This window comes from Sminthopsis crassicaudata, chromosome 6 (genome assembly GCF_048593235.1).
Source record: "Sminthopsis crassicaudata isolate SCR6 chromosome 6, ASM4859323v1, whole genome shotgun sequence".
Lineage (NCBI taxonomy): Eukaryota > Metazoa > Chordata > Mammalia > Dasyuromorphia > Dasyuridae > Sminthopsis > Sminthopsis crassicaudata.
Window position 1 is genome coordinate 235387238 of NC_133622.1, and position 18377 is coordinate 235405614.

The window sequence follows — 18377 nt, forward strand, 5'->3', positions numbered from 1 at the left end:
TGTGGCTGTGGTGCCTCAGTTTACTCATCTCTGAATGGTGGGAAAGGGCCCCCTCCTGCCGAGCCCCAGAAGAGGCAGAGGGTCTTGGAGGCCAGGGTCAGCTTCTCCTGGCACACCCCCCCTTTCCCCTGTCAAGGGGAGGAGAGATCTGAGCCGGACAATTCTGCTTCTGCCACTGTGGGACCTTGCTCCAGTCACCCCTGCCTGAGCCTCCATCTTTACCTCTGTAAAATTAGGGGGCTGCATTAGGCGACCTCCAGGGTCGCAGCTTCTGGGGCTTGCTGGGCCCCCCGAAAGCCTAGGACCCAGATGGAGCCCAGTACAAGCTTCGGGAGGCAGAGGGGCTCAGCCTCCGGCCTGCCCTCTGGCCTTGTTATGTGGGGCACCCTCAGTGCCCCCCAGTTTTGACTGAGAGGAGGAGAAGCAGGTTCTGGGGGTGACTGGAAGGAAAGTGGGCCCGGGGCACTCCCTCGGGGAGATGGCAGAGGGCAGGCTGGGGCCGCCTGGGGGTGGGGGGAGAGAACAAAGGTACCACCCCGTCCCACCAGCTCAGCCCCCAAATGGGGAAACTGAGACCTCAAAGGCGCTCGGAGCTTCCGGCAGCCCACCAGGAGCGCACGTGCTCAGCTTGAGTTCCCCCAACTTTCTCCAGCTGAAAAGGAAACCTCAGTTTCCCCAGGAGTATGGAAAAGAGCGCGGCCCCTCGGGCCGGGGCCCCCCAGCTTCGCAGTTTGGGGCGTCCTCGGCCGGCCGGCCCCTGAGGGGCGGAGGCAGGGGCTGGCCCCTCGGGGAGGGTCGGGGCGGACGGGAGTCCCTCCCCTTAGTGGGGAGGGGGCGGGGGCCCATGTGACCGGCTCAGACCGGTTCTGGAGACAAAAGGGGCTGGGGCGGGAGGAGCCGGAGCGGGACGGTGGGCCGGGCAGGGACGCGGGCGGCGGCGGCGGCGGAGCCCGGAGCAGGCAGCGAGCGATCCGATCGAGAGCAGCGGCAGCGCCGGGCCGGGCCGAGTGAGCGGGCGGGGCAGGGAGGGAGCCCGCGGGCGGGCGGGGGCTGCGCGGGCGCTCGCGGAGGGGAGCCCCCGGCTTCGGGGCGGCCGCGGAGGCTCAGGGAGCCCGCGCGCGCCGCCAGCCGGGCCCCCTCGTCCGGGGCGGGCTAGGCCCGAACCCCGCGGGCCCGGGCTGAGGGGGGGAGGAGGAGAGATGGGGGGCTCCCTTTCCCTCCACACCCACCTTGCCCTGGGGATGGCGGGGGGAGGGTCCGAGTCCCTTCACGCCCTCCTCCCTCCCCCCCAGGATGCAGCTCCGAAACTTCCTTGTGCTCAGCCTCGTGGCCCTCCTGGCCCTCCCCTCCGAGGCCGCGAAGAACAAGAAAGGTGATGGGGAGCTGGGGGGACGGGGAGGGGGAGGGGCGGCCGCCCGGGCCCGGGGGGCTAATGGCCAGCCCGCCGCGGGCCCCTGTTACAGACAAGGGGAAGAAGGGCAGCTCGGAGTGTGAGGACTGGAACTGGGGGCCCTGCGCCCCCAGCAGCAAGGACTGTGGCATTGGCTTCCGGGAGGGCAGCTGTGGGGGCGAGACCCGCCGCCTCAAGTGCAAGGTGCCCTGCAACTGGAAGAAGGAGTTTGGAGGTGAGGAGGGGGCGGGGGCGGGCGGGAGGGGGGCAGCACGTGGGAGGCGGCGGGGGGCGGGGCGGGGGCGGGGCCTGACTCCGGCCTCCTCCAGCTGACTGCAAGTACAAGTTCGAGAGCTGGGGCGCGTGCGACAGCGGCACGGGCACCAAGAGCCGCCAGGGCACGCTGAAGAAGGCCCTCTACAATGCGCAGTGCCAGGAGGCCATCCGGGTGACCAAGCCCTGCACCCTCAAGGCCAAAGCCAAGATCCGAGGTCCGTAATTGAGGGCCCCGCCCGCCCTTGGGGAGGGAGGTTGGACGGGGGGGGGGGGGGTCACATCGGAAGCCCCTCCGAGCCGGGCTGGGGGGTTTGAGCTTCGGCCACCCGGAGGCTGATGTGGGACTGAGCCCTTCGCGGGGATGGGGAATGAGTGGGGGCGGGGATGCAGGCTTCCTGCGGGAGGGGGAGGGGCGGACCTCCTGACCCTTCCTGCCCCCTCTAACCCCCAGTCCGCTTTCTGTTTCACAGCCAAGAAAGGGAGAGGGAAGGATTAGCTCCGAAGCGCCGCCTGACGGGGGGCTTTGCCTCTGGGGGCTTCCCGGACGCCCCGTCCTCTCCCCCTTCCCCGCCCCGCCCCCCAGAACTTACTCCACACCTGGTGCCTTGTTGCTGATCTTTAGCTTTATCAATCACCCAGCCTCCTCCCGCTTCCCTCCTTTTTTTCCAGCCCTGCCCCTGAGCCCTGGGGGGAGGGGAGGGACCAGGCCCTGCCCCCTCCCCCGCCCGGCCCCCTCTCCCCAGAGCTCCAACTTCTGCCTCCCCCAGGCCCTTATTGAAGCCATCACCTTTATTAAAAATAAAGTCTTCTCTTTTTTTTTTTTTCCAATAAAAGCCTTTTGTTTTTAATATATAAAAGCTCCTTCTCTAATGGTTTGCTGCGATTTGGGGAAGGATTCTCTGGGGCTTAGGAGGGAGAGGAGGGGGGAGGGCGGAGGGCCGCCATCCAGGAAGCAGAGGCCATTCCGTACCCTGGCTCCGGGGAGCTCAGAACCCCCCATGCGAACGGGGGAGGACCCCTGAAAGCGAAAACCGAGACCTTCCTCTCCGGGAGCCTCCCCCCCCCCCCAACAGGACCCAGCCTTCCCACCGAGCCCCGCCCTAGACACTCCTTCAGGGGTGCTGGGAAGGAAACTGAGTCAGCCCGGCCCGGGAGTGACCCATTACTCGGAGAGAAACTGAGGCTCCCAGAAGAAAGGACCTGCCCACCAACGGGGAGAGAGGGGAGCTCCGGCCACTTCCCCTAGTTATCCGTGCCCTCCCCTGCCTCTTTCCTCTCTCCTAACCTTCAGCGCTTTCTTTTCCTCCTCCCTGTGTCTCTCTGTCTCTGTCCCTGTCTCCTTGTTTCTCTCTCCTCTTCTTTTCTCTTCTCTCCCTCCTTCCCTCCTCTATCTCTGTCCCCCTCTGTGTGTCTGTGTCTGTCTCCCTCTGTCTCTCTCTGTCTCTGTCTCCCTCCTCTCTCTCTGTCTCTGTCTCCCTCCTGTCTCTGTCTCTGTGTCTGTCTCCCTCTGTCTCTCTCTGTCTCTGTCTCCCTCCTGTCTCTGTCTCTGTGTCTGTCTCCCTCTGTCTCTCTCTGTCTCTGTCTCCCTCCTGTCTCTGTCTCTGTCTCTGTGTCTGTCTCCCTCTGTCTCTCTCTCTCACAAGCTCTCTCTGTCTCCCTCCTGTCTCTGTCTCTGTCTCTGTCTGTCTCTGTGTCCTCTGTCTCTCTCTCTCACAAGCTCTCTGTCTCCCTCCTCTGTCTCTGTCTCTCTCTGTCTCTGTCTCCCTCCTCTGTCTCTGTCTCTCACCCCTAGCCTTCCCTTCCCCCTGCAGCGGGAGTGTTTCAGGGGGAGGCCTCGGGTGTGGGACGCTGAGGCCCCGGGGCTGCCCTTGCCCTCACTTCCCTCGGAGCCTCATTAGCCCCTGGATTGGGCCTCCTGTCCTAAGCGGGGAGGGCCAGGAGTAGCAGAGCCTCCCTTTGGCCCGAGAGACCAGAAGCCATGGTGGGGGCGGGGAGCTGCTGCGGCCGGGGAGGAGAGGAGGGGACAAGGCAAGCTCGGGCCCTGTCCGGACTCCAGGGTTTGAGGCCCCAAAGGCTCCGTGGTCCATGGCATGACCCACCAAGGTCTCGCGGCCTTGGGGAGAGGGGGGCCCAGTGGCCAGGCTGCAGAGAGAGAAGTGGGAGGGCATTTGCGGAGGCGGCTGGAGGGTCGGGCGGAGCCCTGCATGCAGGTGGGTTAAGGGCAGGCAGTCCTATGGACACCCAGGGTCAGGGCTGTTCCCCTGCAGCCGATCTCCCCCTGGGGCTGCCAGCCGCCCAGCCTTCCAGAGAGCCCGGTCCCCTTGGCCCTCGCCGCCTCCTTGAAGTGTCAGGAATTGGTTCCCTTCCTTCCCTCTCTTCAGGCCCCCCCAACCCCCTCCCCTCCCCTCTCCAGGGCATCCAGTCTCTTCTGCCCAGAGGTCTGTCGGGCCTGGGCCTTTCTGGGAGTCCTGAGAAGAATCCACAGAACCGTTCCAGAGCCCGGTCCGCTTTGGTTCCAGCAGCAGCTCGGGTAGGTGGGCCCTTGGGGGCCGGGGAATGGGGAAAACGTGAGGCCCAAGCCTTGGGCTTCCCCTGCGGTGACTGAGCCCACCCCGGGGCTGCTCCGGGCCCCACCCGTCCGAGTCCGTTCTCTCTCTCAGGTGGGCCGGGCGGTGGGCCGGAGCTCTCCTCGGCGGGACGTCCCCGTCCGTGGGCCGTGCCCACTTACCTGGCAGTACCAATGTTTCTGTATTGGCACAGGAGCAAGTGCTTGAAGGTCTTCTTGAAGGTGGCGTTGCAGAGGGCGTAGCAGGCGGGGTTGATGGTGCTGTTGACGTAGCAGAGCCAGTAGCCGATGGACCAGACGGTGTCGGGGACGCAGCTCTGGCAGAAGGTGTTGACCAGCACCATGACGTTGTAGGGCGTCCAGGTGACGATGAAGGCCAGCAAGATGGCGAAGATGGTCCGCGTCACCTTCCTCTCCCGCGCGGCCATCTGCCGCTTCTTCCTCACCTGGTTGCGGGCGATGCTGGCGAACTTGCGGGCAACGTTGGCGGCCGGGCGCAGGCCGGCCGGCGTGGCGGGGACGATCTCGATGGCCGTCACGCACTCGTTGCCCGTCTGCTTGGTGACGATCTGTATCTTGGACCACTTGGAGGCCGGGTTGAGCGCCCGGGGACGCGAGGGCAGCGGGGTGGACGGGCTGCAGCCGGTCTCGGCCGTGGAGCCCTCGGTCGGGGGCCTCTCCCTGGTGTTCTGGGTGACGCTGGCCGAGCTGGAGTCGTTGGACGTGTCCTTGTCCTCGGGGGGCCGGGGCGGGAGCAGGACCGGGGGAGGGGCTTCCTCCAGCCTCCCGTTGCGGATCTCCTCCTTGCCGGCCTCCGCCGGCTTCCGGCTCGGGTTCTTGCCGCTCTGCTGCTTCACGAGGGGGCTGTGGAGGAAGGAGAGGCTCTTGGCCTTTTTCTCCTTGGGCCCCTCGGAGCGGTGCTTGTGGACCCGGCTGCGGCTCGCCAGGGAGATGTGGATGTAGAGCACGGTCATGATGACCACGGGCAGGTAGAAAGCCGCGATGGCCGTGCCGAAGGTGACCGCCGGGTTGGACAGGAACTGGATGAAGCACTGGTTGTCCGGCACTGTCCGCTCCCCCACCACAAACTGCCAGAAGAGGATGGCCGGGGCCCAGAGCACGAAGGACAGCACCCAGGCGGCCGCGATCATGAGCCCCGCCATCTTGGTGGTGCGCCGCGCGGGGTAGGTCAGGGGCTTGGTCACGCAGAAGTAGCGGTCGAAGCTGATGATGAGCAAGTTCATCACCGAGGCGTTGCTGACCACGTAATCCAGAGCCAGCCACAGGTCGCAGACCACAGCCCCCAGCGGCCAGTAGCCCTTGATGATGTACACGGTGTAGAGGTTCATGGAGAAGGCCCCGATGATGAGGTCGGCGCAGGCCAGGCTGAACAGGAAGTAGTTGTTGACCGTCTGCAGCTGCCGGTTGACCTTGATGGAGAGCATGACCAGGATGTTGCCCACAACCGTCACCAGGCTCAGCGAACCGGTCACCGTGGCGATGAACACCATCTCCACCGTCTCGTAGCGGTTGGGAGCCGCCGGCATGGCCTGCACCGACTGGTCCGACTGGTTGCCGTAGCTGCTGTTGACAGGGGTGAAGTTGGCCATCTTAGAGCGAGGGCCGGGCCGGGAGGGGGCGCCGGATGGCGGTCAAGAGCCTGAGGAGACAGAGAAAGGGGGTTTGGAGGGCAAGAGGGGCAGCAGGACCCCCCCCAGCCCCATACGGCCCCGGGGGCCACCCTGGCACCTGTAGGCGTTCTCAGCGATAAACAGAGCTCAGGAATCGCTCCTGATCTTATTGGTATCTAGGAAGTCATGGTGAGAACACTCCATCAATCTAGTAAAAAATAATACTGGTAATGGTGATGAAGGTGATGGTGGTGATAGTTATGGTGATAATGATGGAGATGATGTGATGATGATGATTGTGATGGTGATGAAGGTGATGGTGGTGATAGTTATGGTGATAATGATGGAGATGATGTGATGATGATGCTGATGAAGGCGATAATGATGCAGATGATGTGATGATGATGATGGTGATGGTGATGATGGTGATGGTGGTGATAGTGATGGTGATGATGATGAGATGATGTGATGATGATGGTGATGAAGGCGATAATGATGGAGATGATGTGATGATGATGGTGATGGTGATGAAGGTGATGGTGGTGATAGTTATGGTGATAATGATGGAGATGATGTGATGATGATGCTGATGAAGGCGATAATGATGGAGATGATGTGATGATGATGATGGTGATGGTGATGAAGGTGATGGTGGTGATAGTTATGGTGATAATGATGGAGATGATGTGATGATGATGATGGTGATGGTGATGAAGGTGATGGTGGTGATAGTTATGGTGATAATGATGGAGATGATGTGATGATGATGGTGATGAAGGCGATAATGATGGAGATGATGTGATGATGATGATGGTGATGGTGATGAAGGTGATGGTGGTGATAGTTATGGTGATAATGATGGAGATGATGTGATGATGATGCTGATGAAGGCGATAATGATGGAGATGATGTGATGATGATGATGGTGATGGTGATGAAGGTGATGGTGGTGATAGTTATGGTGATAATGATGGAGATGATGTGATGATGATGCTGATGAAGGCGATAATGATGGAGATGATGTGATGATGGTGATGGTGATGGTGATGGTGATGAAGGTGACGGTGGTGATAGTTATGGTGATAATGATGGAGATGATGTGATGATGATGGTGATGAAGGCGATAATGATGGAGATGATGTGATGATGATGATGGTGATGGTGATGAAGGTGATGGTGGTGATAGTTATGGTGATAATGATGGCGATGATGTGATGATGATGATGATGGTGATGGTGATGAAGGTGATGGTGGTGATAGTTATGGTGATAATGATGGCGATGATGTGATGATGATGATGATGGTGATGGTGATGAAGGTGATGGTGGTGATAGTTATGGTGATAATGATGGAGATGATGTGATGATGATGGTGATGAAGGCGATAATGATGGAGATGATGTGATGATGGTGATGGTGTATCCTAACAGGCCGTACTTATACAGAACTTTACAGAAGTGATTTTATTGGAGCCTCACAACCACCCAGGGATGTAGCAGCTGTTGGTAGCTCCATTTTAGAGACAGGGAGCCCCGGGTCAGCGAAGTGGCGCTGGCCCTGTTGCTCAGAGCCAGGGAAGAGATAACAGCGGACGAAGAGATTTGCCTTTGAGCGTGGGCCTGGAGCCAAAGCCAGCTTTGCCTTCCCGGTCTGTCACTGCGCTGTCTCTAACCCCCGGATGCCAGAGACGGGCCCCTTCAGTTAGAAGGAAGGGACTCGTCCGTCGCTCACGCTTGGCCGGCTCCCTTCCCTCTCCTCCCCTCTGTAGGACCAGTTAGCCCCCGGTCTCTTCCGGCTGGAAGTCCCCTTGATCAGAGCGGTTCAGATTCATCGGCTGGCAGAGATGGAAGGGACCTCCCAACTCCCCACTTCCTCAAGGGATCCTTCTGAAAGGGCGGGAGTAGGGGATGGGGGCTCCATCGCCACGCCCTTTCATGTGACTCCAATCCATCCCCAAGCTATGTCCCCTCTCTATTGGGAGGTCCTAGGCACGCAGGTGCTTTGAATAAATACTTTTTTTTTTCATTTTCATTCAACTCTGTCAGTCAGACAATAAGCACTTATTAAGCACTTACTGTGTGCTGGACAGTGGGCTAAGTTTTGCATAAACAAGGACAAAAGCAAGAGTGGCTGCTTTCAAAAAGCTTCCCTTCTAATGAGGAAGATGAAATAGCAATATCTAAGCCAGGAGATGCAAGGCGGGCCCAGAGCATGGGACGGGCCAGCTGGGTGGCTCAGCGGTGAGAGCGCAGCCCTGGAGTCAGGAGGACCTGAGTTCAAATGTGACCTCAGACATTTCCACTTCCCGGATGTGTGACCCTGTGCAAGGCACTTACCCCAATTGCCTGGGGGGGGGGGGGGAGAAGAGCTGGGACGGAAAGGAACCGGAAGACCGGATGGAGTCTTGGAGGAAGCCGGAGAACTGGGGGCCCAGGATGAAGGGGGAGGGAAACGTGGCGGCATTTGAGAGGAAAGGAAGGGAGGGAAGACTCTTTAAGGGCGGCGGCCGCTCGGTGTGGAAGGAGGGAAGGAGAATCAATTCTCCGCGGGGCGGCACTTAACCAATCTTATTTGACTTCAGAGCAGCCCCGAGGAGGAGAGAGGATGCTTCCCGTCTTACTGGCCGGGAAACTGAGGCAGACCGAGGTTAAGGTGGCTCGCTTAGGTCTCGCCCTCGGGCAGTGCGGAGGGCCGCATTTGAGGCGGAGCGAGGGGACTCCGGGATTATCGCCCCCCCCCCCTTAGTCTTCCAGCCGCCTCTCTGCCGGCCCGAGGTCCGGAGGGGGCGGGGCCGGGGCAGCCGGAGGGGACTCGAGGCCGAGGCGCGCGGGGGGGGGGGGGGGGAGGGAACCCCGTTAGGAAAAGGGGAGCCGTCAGCCACGACGACCAGAGGCGGAGGGCCACCGGGGGCGGGCGGGGGGGGCCACCGAGGGGGCTGGGGAGGGACGGGGGGGCACTCGGGGCGGGTGTCCGAGGCCCTGTGCCCGGGGAGAGCCGGGCCGTGGCGACGCTGACTTCCCGCGGGGCGCTGGAACAGGGGAAGCGCCCGGGCCCCGCCCCCGCGAGCACGCGTGACGCGGGGCAATCTGGGCCGGGAAGCCTTCGGGACCCAGACTCGCAGCACGGCCTGGAGATCTGGCGGGAGGGGGGAGGGAGGCTGTGGGGGGGCCTGTGTCCAAAATGTCCATTTTACGGGTGGAGAAACTGAGGCTCCGAGAAATGAAACGCAGCCCGAAGTCGCCAGCCTGGCAAACGTGCGCTTTCTCTTTAAGAAAATCCTTCCCCGCTAAGCCTCAGTGGCCTCCTCTGTAAAATGGGCAGATAGGGTCTTCCCCAGGCCGGGCAGAGATGAGTGAGCCCCGGCGCGCAGGGCCTTGAGTGGCAGAGCAGCCGCCAGGCCGCCCGCCGAGGCGAGGCTAGAGAATTCCGGGAGGGGCTCTCCCCGCGGCTCCCCCCCCCAGCCATCTGGGCGCCGCCGGGGGTCCCGGGCTCCCCGAGTGCTGACGGGCCCCTCCCCCGCCCTCCTGCCGCTCGCGTGGTTACGGCCCCCACTCCCACGTGTAAATCACTACGCAGGCTTCCTTTTCCTACATCGGCCCCTCGCGGGGACTGCGCCCCGCTCACGTGTGCCACGGCTCGCAGGCCCCCCCCAAGAGCCCAGCCCAGGGCGTGTGCCCGCCCCAGGCTCGCGCCCGGGCCCTGCCCCCCGCGGGCAATCACACACCACACTCACACACACACACACCACTCACTACACACTCACCACACACACCACACACACACTCACCACACCACACACACACCACACACTCACCCACACACACACTCACACCACACACACTCTCACTCACACACACACTCACCACACACACACACACACACACACACACACACACACCACACATACCACACTCACCACACACACACACACCACACACACCACACACACACACTCACCCCACACCACACCCACCACACCCACACTCACCACACACACACACTCACCACACACACACTCACACACACACACACACACACACACCACCACACACACTCACTCACACTCACCACACACACACACCACACACACCACACACACTCACCACACACACACCACACACACTCACACTCACCACACACACATTCACACTCACCACACACTCACCACATACACCCCACACACACACACTCACCACCACACACCCTGCCGCTGAAGCCCTGCCCTTCGGCCCGGAAGCGGCCTCTCCTCCTTAGCGCACACGGGAGGCCTCGCTCCTTGGCCTCCCTCGGCGGCAGAGCCGCCCCCCGACGGGCGCCGCGGGGAAGTCCGTTCTGCGCTCGCCACGGGCTCTCGGGCTGACCGAGGTATCCCGCCAGTGTCTCCGGAGCCTGTCTCCAAGGCGAGGAGGTCGGGGACCTTCCCGTTCCACTCCGAGGGTCCTCCCAAACCTCCTGCCCCGCCCCCACCTCCCCCGGGGCTCTCCCACTTCCCCGCCCGGATGCTCCCCGTTACAAGGCCTCTCAGCAGGCACGGCCCCTCCCTGCCGGAGATGCCACGCTCCCCCAGGTTCTTCCTGCCTGGAACCGTTCTGAGTTCTCAGTTCCGCATGTTCTGTGCTTCCAGTTTCCCGGGGAACTCGGACAGACGGGGAGGCGGAAGCTTTGTGCCCGGGTCTCACTCCCTTCCAACACGGGGAGTGGGGTGGTCCCCGGAGTGTCCCAGACAGTAGGGTGGGGAGGGGCTGGTCTCGGCTACCCTCCCTCAGGCCAGCACCATGGACACGGCTCCACGCCAGGCTGGGTGCCGCGGGTCCACAGGGCAGTCCTTATCCCTGGACCCTCTCAAACGTCAGGGTCCGACTCCATCCCGAGAATGCAGAGGAAGCCGGGGAGCCCAGAGGAGGAGGCGCGGAGGCCGAAGTGCCGGGAGAAGATCCAGAGAGGTTCTTCCGGGAGGCTCTGAAAGCTCAGCCCCGGACAAAGTCCATCACCAGGAGCTAAGCCCTGGCTTCCTGTCGCTGCCCGGAGCCCGCCTGGGCTCTTCCATCGTGCTTCTCTCTCCCAAAATAGCACCTATTCCCGTGGAGCAGGGCTGCTCTTGTCCAGACCGACGGCCATCAAGAAGCTTCGGGGTGAGGAGATGGAGGAGCCAAGAACCTGCCCTCCTCACACTGCCTGGCCAGGGCTGACCCCCCACTCTTCCGGGCCCTGAGAAAGGTGCTTAGGGCTGTGCCCCTCATCCGGCATAGGGTGATCCTGACATTCCTACCTTCCCATCTAAGGGACTTTCATCATCTGGAAAACGCAGGTTGGCTTAGATGAGATTTAAGAATCCCTCAGGGGGCAGCTAGGGGGTGCAGTGGAGAGAGCACCAGCCTTGAATTCAGGAGGGACCTGAGTTCAAATGTGCTCTCAGACACTTAACACTTCCTAGCTGTGTGACCTGGGCAAGTCACTTAACCCTGCCTCAGGGGGGGAAAAAATTCCTCAGCTCAGACATTTCAGACTCCGAGGTCCCTCCCAATACTGACATTCTAGGTTCTAAGGTTCTCCTCATAAATGATACTCTAGATTCCAAAGTGTCTGCCCAGATCTGACATTCTAGGTTGTAAGGTCCTTCTTAACTTTGATCTTTAAGGTTCCACTTAGCTCTGACATTCTAGGTTCTTAGGTCTTTCCAAGTTCTTACTTTCTAGGTTCTGAAGTTCCTCCTACTTCTGACTTTCTAGATTTTGAGGCTCCTCCCCATCTGACCTTCTAGGTTCTAAAGCCCCTCCAAGCTCTGATGCTCTCGGTTCTAACCTTCAAGATTCTAAGGGTTCCTCCCTGGCTCTCACCTTCTAGGTTCTAAGATTTTCCCTCTCCACCCCAACAAGCTCTAAGTTTTGAAATCTCTCCCAGCTCTGACATTCTAGTTTAAGGTGCCTTCCAGTTGTGACCTAAGTTCTAAAATCCACACACATCCCAGCTCTGACATTCTAGACTCTAAGATACTCCGTATCTTACATTCTACATTCTACATTACATTACATTACATTCTGACATTCTAGACTCTAAGATTCCTTCCCCAGCTCTGATATTTTAGGTTCTAAGATTCCTTCCAGTTCTGACATTCCAGGTTTTGAGGTCCCTTCCAGCTCTGATCTTCTGGGTTGTAAGGTCCCTCTCAGGTCATATCTTCTGAGTTCTAAGGTGTTTCCCAGTTCTGATTTTCTAGGTTTTAAGATTTCCTACCACTACCAACACTGACACTCTGGATTCTAAGGTCCCTTCAAGTTCTGCCTTTCTAGGTTCTAAGGTCCCTCCTAGTTTTGACATTCCATATTCCAAAGATCCACCCCAGCTCTGATTTTCTAGGTTTTCAGGTTTCTCCCAGCTGACATTTTAGGTTCTAAAGTCCCTCCTATTTCTGACATTCTACATTTTAAGGTCTCTCTCATATCTGACATTCCAGGTTCTAAGGTCCCTTCCAACTCTGATTTTCTAGGTTCTAAGATGCTCCCCAGCTCTGACACTTTGGGTTCTGAGGTGCCTCTCAGTTTTGACCTTCTAGGTTCTAAGATTCCCCCCAAGCTGTGACACTTTAGATTCCAAGGTTCCCACCAATTTAAATCTAGGTTCTAAGGTCTCTCCCGGCTCTGACATTCCAGGTTCTAAGGTCCCTTTTAGTCCTGATCATCTTGGATCTAAGGTCTTTCTCAGTTTTAGGTTCTGAGGTCCCTTCTAACTCTGACATCCCTCGATCTCTGACATCTCATATTCCAAGGTTCCTATCAGCTCTGATTTTCTAGGCTCTAATATCCCTTCTGGCTCTGACAATTCTTGATTCTAAGACTCCCTCCTTCACCTCTGATCTTCTAGGATTTAAGGTTACTTCCAGCCCTGATCTTCTAGGTTCTAAGGTCCCTCCCAATTCTGACTTTCTAGGTTCTAAGATCCCCCCCATACCTCTGACACTTTAAAATCTAAGGTCCCTTCCAGTTTTGACTTTCTAGGTTCTGAGTTCCCTCCAAACTCTAACATTCCATATTCCAAGTTCCCTCCCAGCTCTGACATTCCAGGCTCTAAGGTCCCTTCCAGCTCAGATCTTTTAAGTCCCTCCTACTTCTGACTTTCTATATTCTGAGGTCTCTCTCAGCTCTGACATTCCAAGTTCTGAGGTCCTTCCAAGCTCTGATCCTCTAGGTTCTAAGCTTCCTCCTAGGTCTGACATTCTATGTTCTAAGGTCCCTCCCAGCTCTGATCTTCCAGGTTCTAAGTTCCCTCCCAGGTCTGACTTTCTACGTTCTGAGGTCTCTCTCAGTGACCCTCCAGGTTCTAAGGTTTTAGGAGTCCAACTGAGAAATGCCTCACACTGGCTTCCGGACCTGAAGCACGGCGCCAAACTGGGCCACGTTTTGCTTAAACTCTGGATCTCATAGTTGAGCCTGGCGCCATCCTCCACCCTCATCTGCTTTACCCTAGGCTCGGCTGGCAGGGAGTCTCCTGACCCCTCCCAAAGGTCTCTGTCCCCCCCCCCCCCTTCACAAGAAGTCCCCCTGGCTCTGGAGCAACAGCCAGAATCCAAGACGAGGGCAGTTGGAGGGGAGGGGGCAGGAGTGCCAGCTTTGGGCCCAGATGCCCTCCCTGGCTAGATGTGCCTCAGTTTCCTCATGCAGAAAACGGTAGTCTTCGAGCCTTAGCACTGATCTCCGGGGCCTGCCATGTGCTCGAATGATGCATCTGTATGCGTTCCTGGCAGAAAACAGCAGGACAAGTGCAGAGGGGGCTGGGAAGACCTGAGTTCAAGTCTCGCCTTTAATCTCGTCTGGCTCCGGAACAAGTCATTTCCGTTTCTCACTGGGCCGGGCTCAGAGTCCCAACTGAAGAGCAGCTGCTCCTCTGCCTCGGAGGAACTTTCGCTCTACACCAAGAAAAATCCCTCCAGGAAAAACAATTCCTGACCAACCTCCCTGCAGAGTGGGAATGCCAAGCCGGCCCCCTGGCCTTACAAATGAGGAAAACAAGGCACAGGGGGTGGGGGTGGGGGGGGGGAGACAGAATGCGAGCCATCCAGGGCCAGGATTTGAACCCAAGCCTCCAACTTGGACCTGGCGCTGTTCCTGCTTGCCCCGGGACATTCCCTGCCCTGCTAAGGCAGCAGGGCTCCGCTCTCCCTACTCTGGGAGGAACCTCTGGGGACGCTCTGCCTCCTGGCCCAAGGGTTCCCGGCTTGCAGGTCAGCAGCAGAGGCTCGGAGGCTTCCCCCACTGGCCTGCCAGAGGCCGCGCCTCCCTGCCTCTGCCTGCGCCCCCAAGGACTTAGGGACTCCGGTCCGACACAGAAAACAGTAATCGGGAGCTGCTGCTGTGAGGGGGAAACTGAGGCCCAGTGAGAGATCAGGAGGGGGGAGCCCACACCCAGCATGCTTTTCCTGCCTCCCCTCAGGCTCCTTTCTCCAGGAGACTTCCAGGCCGGGAGGAGTGTGAGTGTGAGTGTGTATGTGAGTGTGAGTGTGAGTGTGGTGTGTGTGTGTGAGTGTGTGTGAGAAGCCGGGCCCTGGCCAAGGTGCCGGACTGAAAGGGGCGGCCCTCCTGGGCGGGGCGGAGACAGGTGTGTGGGGAGGCGGGACCCTGCCCTCTCTCCCCTCTCAGCCTTCCGGGCAGTTGGCGGAGGGAGAGGGCGCCGGCCCATCCAGGGTACGGCTCCCTCGGAGGGGGGGCAGGGCTGGGGCGCGTGCGCCGCGAGGAGCCGTCCCCCGGGGAGACGATCGGCCCCTGCTGCGGCAGCGCCCCCTCCCCTGGGGCCCCAACGGGCAGAGCAGGCGGCAGCAGAGCGCGCAGCCGCCACTAGATGGTGCTGTCGGCCCTAGCAGGTGCCCGGCCGCTCTGCCTTCGGAGGGGCCCGAGGATTGGAAAAGGGGAAGGGAAATGGTGGGGGACGGGGCAGGGGGCGGGGGCGGAGCCGGAGCCGGGAAGGGCTTTGTCTCCCGTCGGAAGTTTCGGGCGAGAGATTCGCGCTCGCTGGGGGGGGGGGGTGACGGGGGTGGCTCCCCAGACGGGGCTTGGGGGTTCCGGCCGCGCTCGGGGGGCTGCCCCACAGGGGAGAAAGCCGGGGAGGGAGGGCCGGCCCCGGGGGTGCTGAGGGCGGAGGGGGGGCGAGCAGGGAGGGGACGGGGGTGGGGCAGAAGGGGGAAGTCGAAGGCAATCACGGCGTCTTTTTTGTCTGGGGCCTCTCCCACATTCACAGTGAGCGCTTGCGGTGCGGATGGACCCCGAGCACGCCTCTAAATGGCATATGTGGCCCGGCACGCGGCCAGGCGGCGTAGACCGGGCCGGGGCCCCGAAATGTCAGGCTGGGGGGGGGGAGGACGGCCAATGAAAACATGAGAAAACAAAGAGGGGTTTCCCTACCCCCCCCAGTGCTTCTCTAGCCCCCCAGTGCTTCTCTATCCTCCCTAGTGCTTCTCTATGCCCCCCTCTGCGCTTCTCTATTTCCCCCCCAGTGCTTCTCTCCCCGCCCCAGTGCTTCTCTAGCCCCCCCAGTGCTTCTCTATCCTCCCCAGTGCTTCTCTATGCCCCCCTCTGCGCTTCTCTATTTCCCCCCCCAGTGCTTCTCTCCCCGCCCCAGTGCTTCTCTAGCCCCCCCAGTGCTTCTCTATCCTCCCCAGTGCTTCTCTCCCCGCCCCAGTGCTTCTCTAGCCCCCCAGTGCTTCTCTATCCTCCCCAGTGCTTCTCTATGCCCCCCTCTGCGCTTCTCTATTTCCCCCCAGTGCTTCTCTACCCCCCCAGTGCTTCTCTATCCCCCCCAGTGCTTCTCTACCCCCCAGCGCTTCTCTATTTCCCCCCCCAGTGCTTCTCTATCCTCCCCAGTGCTTCTCTATGCCCCCCTCTGCGCTTCTCTATTTCCCCCCCAGTGCTTCTCTACCCCCCAGTGCTTCTCTATCCCCCCCAGGGCTTCTCTATCCTCCCCAGTGCTTCTCTATCCCCCCCATGGCTTCTCTATCCTCCCCAGTGCTTCTCTATGCCCCCCTCTGCGCTTCTCTATTTCCCCCCCCCAGTGCTTCTCTATCCTCCCCAGTGCTTCTCTATGCCCCCTCTGCGCTTCTCTATTTCCCCCCCAGTGCTTCTCTATCCCCCTCATGCTTCTCTAAACCCCCAGGGCTTCTCTATCCCCCCAGTGCTTCTCTATCCCCCCAGGGCTTCTCTATCCCCCCAGGGCTTCTCTATCCCCCCCTCTGCGCTTCTCTATCCCCCCCCCCAGTGCTTCTCTGTCCCCCTCATGCTTCTCTATCCCCCAGGGCTTCTCTATCCCCCCAGAGCTTCTCTATCCCCCCCTCTGCGCTTCTCTATCCCCCCCCCCCAGTGCTTCTCTGTCCCCCTCATGCTTCTCTATCTCCCCAGCAGGACTTTTCAGCTCCCAATCCCAGGGCCCTTTTCGGTGGAACAGCCAGGGGAGGCCGAGAGCTCCCGGAGTTCGCAGGGAAAGGGGCAGAACTGGCTGCGGCGGGGCCGGGCGGCCCTCCCCGCCTCTCTCAGGGCCCCAGGACTCCCTCCTACCGGTCCTGCTACATTGAGGGCGGAGGGGGGCAAGATTCTAGTCCAGCTGCAGCCTCCTTCTCCCTCGGGCCAGAGGATGGCCTCTAGGAGGGCCCCAGGGCAGTTCCTGCTCTGTAAGACACTTCTCTCTCCCCCCACCCCCCAGTATGGCTGAACTCAGGCCTTCCCCATCCATCAGGACATGGGATCCGTCCCTTAAAAGTTGCCACCTCCGTGGGAGAGCCAGGGGTACGGGGACAAGCGGCAACAACCCGGGGAGGGGGCTGCCGGCCGGGGGCTTCTCCCTTCAGGACCAGGGAAAGCTGCCAGAGTCCCTGGCCCCTAATCCCCGCCTGAAGCTGGAGAGCAGGGATAGGGGGCAGCGGCTGAGCCCTGCGAACCAGAGTCCCAGAGGCCATTGGGGCACTGGGGGCCAGGCTGCAGGAAGAGGTGTAGGGCCCCCAAGGTCAGGGCCGAGCCCAGGGCCGAGATGCTGCTGCTGCTGCGGCCAGATGTTGCCCGCGAGGGGCTGCCGGGAGCATGGGGAGATGCTGGCAGGAAGGGCCCTGCTCCGCGCCCAGGCCCCCGGGGGAGCCCTGGCGAAGGAAGTCCCTCGGACAGGCTCCCGGTGGGTGGGTGAGGGGACGCTCCCCAGCCCCTGCCTACCCCGGAGAGCTCCTCAGTGACAGGTGCCGGGCGTCCCCGGCAGCAGGTAACGAGGTCGGGATCCAGTCCCCAGGCGGAGCAAGGGGAGCTCAGCCCTGAGCCGTCTGGGGGCGCCGCGTTGCCGCCCTGCCCGCTGCCGCCCGAGGTTAGCCATGCTGATGACGCCACGAGCCCGCTTTGGGTGGCTGGGTTCTCCCGGGGATGCCGGCGCGTGGGTCCCCCAGTTTTGTCCGGAGGGGCCCAGGCCCCCCGAGCTCTCCCTCCCCAGGACTGTGGATTGTGGGAAGCCCCGAAGCGCTTGGAGAGATCCTGGCCCGGGGCGGCGGTCCCTGAGGAGAGCTAGAGGAGGGGAAGTGGAGTCCCGAGGGTGCGGCCCAGGTTACACCGCACATAAAACGCCCCGAGGACGGAGGGGGGAGACCGCAGCTCGGGAGGGAGGCTGTCTCGGAGCTTGCTTGAGTGGGGTGCACCCTGGGGGAGAAATGGCTCCTGGGTGGACTCGCTGCGCCCGGGGATCCAGAACCAGGAGGGAGGTTCCCCCGGGCGCCAACAGGAATGGCGCTGCCAGAGGCTGTGGCGGAACGGCGGAGACTGGAAGCCCCTGTGTCCCCCTGTGTTCCCCCAGGGCCACTCGGAGCTCCGAGCGCAGGTGAAGTTGGGAGGCGGGCGCCCACCTGTCCGGGGCCGCTGCTCGGCTGCGCCCTCCCCGACGCCCGGCAGCCCTGCCCCGCGGCCCGAAGCCTCTTCCTCTCTCTGGGGGCCTCTGGTTCCCGACCCCCCCCAGACCCGAGGGCGCCCCTGCAGGGCTCCAGGCACCCTCCCAGGGCCACCTCGCGGCGGGCTCTGGTCCGGCCCCGCGTCCTCCCGCCGCACTTACCCCGCACGGCTGCGCTGCTCCGGGCTGGCCCCAGGCTTCTTCGGCGGCCGGCCGGGACGGACGGGGCGGGCGGGGAGCGGCCGGGGGTCAGGAGAGGACCGTCGGGCCGGGCCCGGGCAGCCGGGCTCGGGCCAGACGGGCGCCGCGGAGACCGGGCCGGGGCGGAGCCGGGCGGGGGGCAGCGGGGAGCCGGCCGCGGTCCGGGGTGCGGAGGGGACGGCCCCTGCTCGCTCCGCGGCTCCCGGCGGCTGTGGCTCCGACTCTCTCTCACCCTCGCACTTTTCCCGATCCTCGTGATGTCACGGGGAGGCAGCCAATCACCGCGGGGCAGCCCCACGGCTGCGGCCCCACTCGCCTCCCTCGTCGCGCCTCCCTCCCTCCCTCCGTCCGTCCCTCGGCGCCGCGCGCTCCCCTCCGCGCGCTCTCCGCGTCGTGCTGGGGGCGCCCGCGGGAGC

The 18377-nt window shown here is 61.5% G+C and overlaps 2 protein-coding genes across 2 annotated transcripts; one reads left to right on the forward strand and one right to left on the reverse strand.

Annotated features, from left to right (window-relative positions):
• The first annotated feature begins 874 nt into the window (after positions 1 to 874).
• MDK (midkine) lies at positions 875 to 2523 on the forward strand. The gene is made up of 5 exons (XM_074275656.1): positions 875 to 1007; positions 1293 to 1372; positions 1464 to 1625; positions 1720 to 1881; positions 2137 to 2523. Exons 2-5 carry the CDS (start codon positions 1294 to 1296, stop codon positions 2160 to 2162), a joined length of 429 nt encoding a protein of 142 aa, XP_074131757.1. The 5' UTR covers positions 875 to 1007; position 1293; the 3' UTR covers positions 2163 to 2523.
• CHRM4 (cholinergic receptor muscarinic 4) lies at positions 2135 to 18086 on the reverse strand. The gene is made up of 2 exons (XM_074275654.1): positions 17923 to 18086; positions 2135 to 5892 (listed from the first exon to the last, which is right to left on the reverse strand). The coding sequence occupies exon 2, from the start codon at positions 5840 to 5842 to the stop codon at positions 4391 to 4393; it is 1452 nt and encodes a 483-aa protein (XP_074131755.1). The 5' UTR covers positions 5843 to 5892; positions 17923 to 18086; the 3' UTR covers positions 2135 to 4390.
• Between the last annotated feature and the right edge of the window lie 291 nt (positions 18087 to 18377).

What these genes read in the sequence shown, in the direction of transcription:
- MDK (XM_074275656.1), top strand. Translation starts at nt 1,294, where the DNA reads ATGCAGCTCCGAAACTTCCTTGTGCTCAGCCTCGTGGCCCTCCTGGCC. An exon ending in CTGGAAGAAGGAGTTTGGAG is followed by an intron (nt 1,626 to 1,719) that starts GTGAGGAGGGGG and finishes GGCCTCCTCCAG; the next exon opens with CTGACTGCAAGTACAAGTTC. An exon ending in GGCCAAAGCCAAGATCCGAG is followed by an intron (nt 1,882 to 2,136) that starts GTCCGTAATTGA and finishes TCTGTTTCACAG; the next exon opens with CCAAGAAAGGGAGAGGGAAG.
- CHRM4 (XM_074275654.1), bottom strand. Translation starts at nt 5,842, where the DNA reads ATGGCCAACTTCACCCCTGTCAACAGCAGCTACGGCAACCAGTCGGAC.